We start from the raw sequence: 9,930 nt of genomic DNA, 5'->3' as shown, positions 1-9,930 counted from the left end.
GGCCATCCCTGATACTTCAGAGGAAGATTTAAAAACAAAAAACAAAACCAAAAAACCACCAGATACATGGGAAAAGGGGAAATTCCCTTCCTGACCTCTGCAGATCTCTGGCTGAAACCCTGAAATGCTAGTGCAGAAAACACCTTTGAGCAAACATCCAGGGGCACAAATAGTACAACTTCCCCACCATCACTGGCCAAAATTTCCTTTTCCTTCCCACCGTTGATCTGAGTGCTGGCTGGCTGCTGCTCTCCTCAGAGGGGACAGCATTTCAGTGGTGCTACTTGGGAAGATCTGTAGGATAGCTCATTTTGACAGGCCCTCTAGAGAAACAAACCAAAAAAAAAAGGCATTTATAAGTTTGTCCACTTTGATGCTACTTCTTGTGTCATTTTTGTTGTATCTTCACAGAATGACATGGCCTTATATAACTCTGAATTACACTGTTAAAGAAACAAATTAAATCAGTATCTATAGCTCGAAAACCAAAGAAGAGAGAGCTCATCCAAGTATCAGTGTAGAAAATCAGATTTTTATTTCATGGTATATTTTTCATATATAAAGTTTTTCCATACAGGAGGAATAAACTACTCAAAAGAACCAAAGATTTAACTTATGGATATTACAAAGGTAATTATTCACCCAGAAAGACAAACCAAGAGAAAACAAGACTCCTGACAAGCTTTCCTCAAAAATATAATCCTCCTTAAAGTGAATTTAGTGCTTGTGAAAGATACCAGACTGACAAGACTGAACACTGAAGTGCTCTATCTATTTGAAGAACATGTACAGCTGCAGTGCAAGCTTCCCCACACTCTGCCTGCAGTGTGGCTCAATTCTACAAAGTAGGAAGGATGACAGACTAATTCAATCTCCATATCCCTTCAATCGCCATTCATACTGCCAAACAAGGATGACAGTTATGACAGTGTGATATGAACACATTATCTGCCTACCAGTTGATTGAGGCTGCTAATTTGTATCACATAGTTCACTAAGAGCTGTCAGCTGGTAGCTGGTTTCTGTTATTACTAACCATGGGTGATTCAGCCTGGTTATATAAGTGTGAAACAAACAGTTAACAGATCCAAAAGAGAGAGAGCCCAAGAATTCAGATTATAAACCCTAGTTTCTTGACAGATCACCTCTTAGAGGTCCTTTGTCGATACTGTACTTGTAAATATGTGTTTAGAAAAAAGACTGCAGCATAAATATTTGGTTCTAACTATAACTAGACTAGAATATTTTCATTGTAGTAAAAAAAAAAAAGTTATAGGAAAATGTACAAAAGAATGATATCAAGGTTATAAAGGCTGCTCCTTCAATATTGGTCCCATCTGGAAATTCTTTACTCCAAGAGTCCATTTGTGTATTTTGGGAAAACCAGTGTTTTTTCTACTGAATGTATATTATAAAAATGAAGCTCCCATAACTAAGAGCTTGTCTACATGGAGCAGTTAATTAACAGCAAGCTAGGGTGTTACAATGCATTTGTTGTTCTGCACTAACTCCACATGTAGACAAGCTTACTGTACACTAAAAGTGCCTTTGTGCACTTTAGCTTAATACATTTTAAAGCGCATTAAGCTTAAACACCCCATCGTGGCGAGATTTTTGCCTCTGTTGCCCAAAATGCTTTATCAAGCTGTAAATGGGAAAATCTGCAGAAAAACCTCAGAAGGGGGTTAAATTCAGAAAAATTATAAAATTGTTTAATTGGACATAAAATGAGTGGGGTAGTGTCCGGAACCTTTGACATGCTTAGAACAGTGATTAGATTTAAAAATAAAGCTTTCATTAAATAAAAATTAATAATAGCTTAAATTAGAAAATAAAGTAATGGTGGCCATAGGGTTATGTAATGTAGTGGGAAATCCCATAGGAAGACATGGGAGCCCACAGAAATGAATAGGGATGATGCAATCAGGGCAAGGTATTACATCACTTCTGATGGGGAATGACTCAGCAAAACCCCATAGGAATACACTGTTGCCCACAGAAACCAATGGGACTTCCAGACAGGAAGTAGCTAGGGTTCCACCAAAGGTCAGCTGAAAAACCCCATAGGGATGCATTGAGCCCATAGAAGTCTATGTAACAGGGAAAGAGCTTTCGGTACATGTGACTAATTAGCATATGCTAATCTCTGGAAACTGGCTGAGCTTGAGGGTCATGTGTCGATTCACATGCCACGCATTAGCATATGCAAATCCCTGAAAGCTGATTGGCTGAATTACGATAATAAATTAATAGCTAACAAGCTGAAATCATATATAAAGGCAGCAGCCAGCAGGCTACAGCTCTGCAGGGGACTAGGACCAGCAAGAGAGCAGAGGTCTACCAAACACCTCCAAGGAAGAAAAGCGCTTACAGGACAGCGGCTGCAGCATCAGCAAAACCCAGCAAAGAAGAGGCTGCTTGAAAGGCAGGTATAGCAGCAACAGCAGCAGCCCACCCAGGAGTCCAGGGTCGCCCCCTGGCAACGGCCATTTCTGCCACCCAGCCAGCAGGAAGCCTCCGCAGCAGCCCAGCAGCAGTGACCAACAGGCTTCTGTCTCTCCTGCCTGAGGGGAGACACTACCTCAGGAGAAGGCAGCAGCTCAGAGCCCGCTACCAGACCACACTCCCGAGGCACCGCACCCTAGCCTCAGACAGAGCAGAAGGACCTTTGTAAGATGATTCAGAAGGATTTTTAAGAAGGCTTCTGTACATTTAATTGTCTTTTAGCATCCTAGAGCGTGTGGGTTTAAAGTGTAAATAAAGCTTGATGCCTCTGCTCAGAGTGAGATCTCCCTACCCATCTAATGATTGTCTAATCAGCACTTGGTGCATGTTTAGTTTTTAAGTATTTAATGTTAATTCATATACTGTTATATGTTTGTTATACGATATAGAGTATTAAGCGTGTGATTATATTGTTATACTATATGTGATTGTAGTGCTGTCTTTATTTGCCATGCCGCTTCATGTTTATATTGTAACTTTATTACCTCTCTCTCTACTTTTACTGTAACTAATCACTTCTAAACAAATATTATTCTTGTTTTCAAAGAATTTATTGCTTGTTGCCTATTCTTGATCGGAGGGCTGTATCCATGTCCTTCAAGGGAAAGTTGGCTAACTGTGGCTTTCCCTGAAAAATCCCTTAGGGAGGGCCACAACCTTTAATACCCGAATAGATAAATTGGAAATAAAGGGTTTCAAATTAAAAGCAGTGTTTCTAAGCAACATCCCGGGCTTATTATAATTGAATCAAAATCTTCCGGCAACACCATGGGCACTCTCAGTGCTCAATAAGAATATCCACATGGGGAGTTAATGCAGAGTAGCTACTGAATTTTAAATTTATACCGTAGCTTGCTGCCTACTAACTTACCTGGCAGACAAGCCCCTAGAGTGTCTCAAAGGAAACACAGATAGGGATAAGCATGCATTCATTTTGTTTGTTTTTAGTCTTAGAAAAGACCCTGTTAACTCATTTTTATAAAGGAGGGTTCACAATTACATCTTTTTTGGGACTCTTGTCATTCTAGTTTCTTTCTAAGAAAGATTTTTCTCTATAATCTTAGTAGCATCTTGTAACAGTATAGTGCCTGTATTACATTTCATAACACACTTTGAAATCTTGAAGTCTTTTTTATGTTTGTAATGGTACATATACAAGGACACACTCACAATTCTTTTTCTTTTACTATGTCACTGAACTATGGCACAAAGGACAGAAGTTGTAATTGCTTATTTCTTGGGCCTGCACACAGTGCTTGCACACATTGCACATCCAGAATTGATACTCTGTGATAGATCTTCCTGTTGCAACACACGTTGGAAGTTTCCCTTCTCCACTAAAAAAACAAAAGAGAAAAAAAACACAGAGCTTTAGATGAAACCTGCTTGAGTAGTTTAATAATTTGCAAAACTTTCTTTGGCCATCTGTAACAAATTTAAGCTTTTCTCTACTTAGGTCTGCATCATTTTATTAGTACGGCATAATTAAATCACGTGTTAGTGTATATTATTAATAGGGCCAGGTATGGTAATCTTCCTGGTATGACACAGTATATACATTAGTCTAGCATCAGCACTTAGAGCCAGCCGCTCCCAATATCAAATGAAAGGAAGAAAACTTCTATCATCATACTAACAAAACCAAAATGTAGTCAGCCTACCCCTCCAGAAGACCATCCAGATCAGATTTTTTGGTATGTTTAGGACAGTGTTTAGTGAATATCTCCAGTGCAAGATCTTCATATTGCTGTCTCTGTTCAGGGCTAAGGGTTTCTAAGGATTCCAGTTTAACGAAGGCTTTTGAACAAGTACCAAATGCTCTATTGGCACATGCACAGAGAGCCAAAAGGGAATAGGTCTCAACTGCAGGGATAATGTCTTCATAATCTCGCAGGTGAAGAGCTAGCAAATGAAAAGAATGAGAAAGTTACAACATGTCCCCTTGAACACAAAAACAACTTAATTGTACTAGTAAATTGTCGTCTTAATATCAATTACCTGATTAAATAAAACAAACAAAATAAAGCCAATGAAAATAGTAGAGAGCATAGATAGTCCTCCCTATTTTTAAAGAAGAAACTTTGTATTTAATTGTGAATTGAAAATGAAGTGTTTGAATTAGACCCTTCAATACGGAGAGAAGGTAGAAGGCACAACTTACCCAACTAACATCTATTGATTCCTCTGCAGCCCCAGGGCTCTGATGTGAGCTTCATGGAAGCATCATTCAATGCACATAAGTGTGTGGTCAATAACAACCCTATGGGATTTGTTATCTAAACTTGTCAGATAGTGACAAGTTAAACTTCAGACATCTCCTGGTAACCAGCCCCTAGATGTTTCGGTAAAATTGGTAGTTATTCTGTAGAACTACCTGATGCTCAAACTGGCAACTAACTTGGCACCTGCTGATGATTGTTCCAACACTGTTAATTATATTTTTCATGTTCTACATTACATGGATCAGGTAATGGATGGAACAAACATGACAAATGTAAATGGAATTAATTTGTTTACAGATTTGTGTGGCTTAGACTGATTTCAGTTTTCATGCCATCTGTACTGTAATAAATCCTACCTGTTTTCATTGCCGTGTCTACATAACCTTCATAGAGCTGTCTTTGTGCAAGTATAAAAAAATGATAAGCCTCAGCTCCTCGCCAGGCATTATCTGTGAGGCGATTAGCTGAAGAAAGAACATCTTCCTCTAGCAAACCAGCTAAAGCTGAAGTAGCCTAAAATCAAAGGAATATCACAGGTAAAAATTTTGGTTTAAAACACACAGCAAGATGAGGGAAAAGAGATTTTTCTAGTCACTATACCTATTTTCTATGTTAACTTAGGAAAATGTATATATATATTGTCCTAAAATGAATTTCACTATTTATACTATATAGTACAAATTTTCAGCCATGCAAAATCATTCGTATCTGTGTAAATTACAGAGTTTCAGTACATGTCTGAAAAGCTGGCCCACAATTTGTGCTTGAAATAATGTTTTAGTGACAGAGTTACAAAACTCAAATTAAATTGCTCCAGTTGCTTCAGGTCACCTGAAGAAGAGCTCCGTCTAAGCTCAAAAGCTTCATTCTTTCACCAACAGAAGTTGGTCCAATAAAAGATATTATCTCCCTGACCTTGTCTCTCTGATATCCTAGGACTGACATGGCTACAACACCATAGAAAGCATTTGAGACACTTTACCTCTGAACTCTTTCCTTTAACTTTCCCCCTCTGTGCATTTTTCACTTGTTCATGGTACTGTTCTACAAGTAAAGCTGACAATACATACAGCTTTTTGACTCGTAAAGGTTTAGTCCTTTTCTTTGCCTCTTCATCTGCAATCTTAAAGAAATAAAGAACATGAAAAATTATGTCTCTAAAAATGAAAATGCTATTTCTTTTTTTACAACGATATGCTAAAATTATATTAAAGATCTTTTATGTACCATAGGAAGCTATGTCAAAAGTCCATTTTTACTTGAATATTAGAATTTAATTTACAAACAAACCAATATAGCTGAACTTCATTCTCAAGATTTTAAGTGCAGAATTTATATATTCTAGGTCTGTGGCTAGCAGGTGCATAAAGCCAGTCCTCAGCTGGTGTAAATCAGTATAGTTTTATTGAAGTCCATGAAACTACACCTATATACACCAGCTGAGAATCTTCCCCAAGATGGCAACCTGAACTCTCTATAATAGTAGACTCCTTTCAGCAACAATTCAGGTATAAAGACCTGACCGTGCAACTATCTTCATGCAGAAGGACCCCTGAAGTCAGTGGTACTCTATGCAGGGGCAGAAACATGTTGTACAATTGGGGCCTAAACAAAAAATGGAACTGTATGAACAGGTTAAGACAAAAATATTGAGTTTAGGAATCCAATAATGTTTCTAAACATGACAAGAATGTGTATTATTCTTCTATTCCTTTGAAGGGGAACAAACTTGAAAGAAAACATTTATTTGGTCAGTTATTCTCGAATTCTCTTTGCTATTATTTCTGAGTGAATAAGAGCTCATTCCCTTTAGTCTAGCTAGTCCTTTAGCTTGATCCTGTATTGAAGTCATCACTGCAGTAGATACGCTTGGCTACAGTTGAAGAGGTACTTCTATTAAACATTCTTATACGAACGTACTTAGAACTTTCTAAAAACATTACATTTTGAATTGAAATTTCTCATATTTGTTCTAAGTCAAGAGGTAAATTTAGAAAGTTTGATAAAAAATAATATAGCCATTTTTCTATTACCTTGCTGGAAGGAAAAAACAAAACTAAAAATATATCTGCCTTTTATAAAAAATACGTTTTGTAGACTTTTTTTGCATTCATGCAACTAAAAGTGGCTGGATTTTTAAAAGTCAAATTTGACAAATGGATAGCTATCAGTGAGGACTAGGGTTTTTGCCATGAGAGGAGAAACAGTTTTAGAAATAATATATTTGTAAACATTTGTTGTAACAATTATATTTATATAGTGCCTGTCACCAAAAAAATGTCAAAAGCACTTTATAAACTTCAACTTGGTTACAAACTGATTCAGACTATACACAGGGATCATTGCACCCACCTCGGAAGCTTACCAGCACAGAGCAAGAGTTTTTGACAGGAAGTGAAGAAAAGATATCTAACTGGGATTACTTGTTAATATGATAGTTCTGTAGTTACGGTGGCTTCCGTATAATGATAACTATTTCCAGGGAACAAATAGCTAACACTGGAAAATTTGAACACTACACAAAAGCAACTGATGCTCGCTAATTATAATGTTATTTCTGACTGGTCCATATCACATAAAATAAAAAACCATAATACCTTGAACATGAGTTTAGCAGCATCAAAAAAATAGTTGGCTTTACGATAGAGTTCTATGGCATCAAGGATTTTATTCTTTTCCAGTAAATGAGATGCATATCTAGCTAGCAAGGATCCAATCTCTTTCATATTGTGATTTTTAGCCAACTCAACGGCTTTATTCCACTGGAAATAAGAATAGTCAGAATTATTCAATTTCATGTGTTTTCAAATATACACTAAGAGCCCACTTTTCATGTGTAACAGCTAAAACATCATTTTAGAACATTACTACAATAATGTCAAAGGAACGGGTAAATACAATACAACTACAAATATTTATGCCATCGACAACCTTGTGTTCATTTTTGTAGCCATTTGGAATGACTATTTCCTTATAGTCAAAATATCCTATCGTGTTTTACGCAGGGAAACAGAAGTTATGATTTTAATAAGCAAAGTACATAGCAAGCAACATTTTTTTTATTGTCAGAATTGGCACTGACTGTTGGAAGCCTCTGAAAAAGCCTCAACGTGTAGCCGTCAGAAGCACACTGGTTTTTGTGGATCATATTTGTAGGCATCTCTCTCTCCCCATGTTTTGTATAGGGAGCCTAGGCATTAACTCAGGCTTTGTGGTTCGCAATGTTGTTCTTGTGATTTTCTGGGCACCTAAAAGTTAGTCATTGTGTCACAATACTGAAGTCCCTTTGTGGATCTGGTTCTCCATGTCTATTCAGTCCCTGGCTTCTCTCCTGAGATAGCTAATGATGATCCTAATTGGTAAACGGATAATGCAGCCGTGCCGCTGTAGCATAGATTCTTAAAACAGCGACAGAAGGGGTTCTTCATTGCTAGAGTAAATCCCCCTCTCCATGAGGCAATAGCTAGGCTGATGGAGGAATTCTTCCATCAACCTAGTGCTGTCTACACTGAGGCTTAGGTCAGCTTAACTTACATCCCTGAGCAATGTAGCTAGGTTAACCTAACTTTCTAGTGTAGACCAGCATGTAGTATGATCTGCCTCTCACAAAGGTCTCATACCCTAACAGTTGGTATTGGTTTAAGCACTAAGGCATGAAGTTTTGAAGGGTACTGAAGAGCCATCAGATGACCAATATGAAATGAAATCTTACTGGGGACTAAGAGGTAAAAATCCCATTGTTAATCCTTTTTTTCATTCCAAGACCACATTCTGCCAGCTGCCAAATTTCTCACCTGGTTGAGATGTACACAGGTATCTACTGCATCCTTTGGTCGATTACATTTCAGAAAGGCAGTCACAGCTTGTTCACACATGCCCACTCTGACAAACATATGAGCTATGTCCTGCAAAAGACATCACAATCTTGTTACCATTTCCTTCCAAATCTTCGGGACAGTCCTTTAGTAACTGTAATCCTATTACAAGCTTCTGAATTTTTATTACTGATGCTGTTTACAGATTATAAAGAGAGAAAACACACTGCAGTAATCTAAAGAAATATATTCTGCTCTTACACCCTGTTTCTCAGATCTACATTGGTTTTCAATGAAAAGTGATTCAAGGCAGAACACCATCTTTTAATTATGGGGAGTAGGGATTCTTCCTCCTAGGATTTAGTGCATATATTGGAAAATTTAGCAGAACAGAATAGGGTTGGGAAAGAAGGGGGTTATGGCTGTGTTTGTCCAAAACAGTGTAATAAGCCTAAAGGACATTCAAGTAACATGATTTGCCTTTACCATCTACTCTGGAATAACATACAAATCAAACTAATTTTTAATTAGCTGTTACTCAGTGGATCACTTCAGTTCATACTGATAGGGTCTTTCCCTCTTTCAGGATCAGGAATAACCCCAATCTTCACCTTTCACTAACATTCCCGCTGTTGCTATTGCCAGGGGAGCTGAACCAGTGGTAGCAACCATGAGAAATTTGGGGCAAAAAAAAAAAAGTCTAGTGCAGACAAGGTCACATGTTGAAAACCAAAATAACCATAATAATTTTCTTATACTTACAGGAAGTAACTTGTTATTTTCTGGAAGTGAGTTAGCCAGATTCTCTAGTCCTTGGTAGTCTTCTAGCATGTAATAACATTCAGCTAAACGTTCCTGGTTTCTTCCTTGTACATAATATTGTACAGCATTTATCCTAAGGAGGAAAAAAAAAAGCCTACTAAGACAAACAAACTTAAATGTTAATATAGTGCCATCTGACTAAACACTAAGAAATAACTTGTTCACTAAGCATAGATTTGTAAATAAAAAATTAATATTTTCACCAGTTGGCTACGTTTTCTGGCATTATATAAACAACGGAAATACAGCTATTATAGAATGCTCAAGAAATTTAGCTTCATTATGTTGCAGCAGTAACAGGATCCAATGGCTAGAGCAGAGGTGGAAAGTCAGAAAACCTGATGTATATTACTCCATCTACAATGAGTGGACAAATTATTTATGCCATTTTCAGAAATTGACTGTTTGGGTGCCTCAATTTAGTTGCCCATAGTCTGATCTTCATTCCAGCTGAAGTCAATGGGAGATGCAAGTGCTCAATATTTCTGAAAAATGAGGCCCCATGATGTGTGATAAATGAAGGGGGGGATAAGCTCCTTTTTATGGACCCCCAGCCAGCCAGTTAG

The 9,930-nt window shown here is 37.5% G+C and overlaps 1 protein-coding gene across 1 annotated transcript in view; it reads right to left on the bottom strand.

Annotated features, from left to right (window-relative positions):
* Positions 1 to 512: 512 nt before the first annotated feature.
* Positions 513 to 9,930, bottom strand: part of WDR35 (WD repeat domain 35) — an 83,772-nt gene continuing 74,354 nt past the window's right edge. Inside the window, exons 21-27 of the mRNA XM_077812493.1 lie at positions 9,305 to 9,437; positions 8,522 to 8,632; positions 7,325 to 7,489; positions 5,710 to 5,850; positions 5,084 to 5,240; positions 4,167 to 4,407; positions 513 to 3,842 (exon numbers count right to left, since the gene is read on the bottom strand). Coding sequence (XP_077668619.1) covers positions 3,692 to 3,842; positions 4,167 to 4,407; positions 5,084 to 5,240; positions 5,710 to 5,850; positions 7,325 to 7,489; positions 8,522 to 8,632; positions 9,305 to 9,437 — 1,099 coding nt within the window. The 3' untranslated portion in view covers positions 513 to 3,691. The remainder of the gene's footprint in view (positions 3,843 to 4,166; positions 4,408 to 5,083; positions 5,241 to 5,709; positions 5,851 to 7,324; positions 7,490 to 8,521; positions 8,633 to 9,304; positions 9,438 to 9,930) is intronic.

Source organism: Eretmochelys imbricata, chromosome 3 (assembly GCF_965152235.1).
Source record: "Eretmochelys imbricata isolate rEreImb1 chromosome 3, rEreImb1.hap1, whole genome shotgun sequence".
NCBI classification, from domain to species: Eukaryota; Metazoa; Chordata; order Testudines; family Cheloniidae; genus Eretmochelys; species Eretmochelys imbricata.
This window is presented reverse-complemented; position numbering and strand designations above follow the sequence as displayed.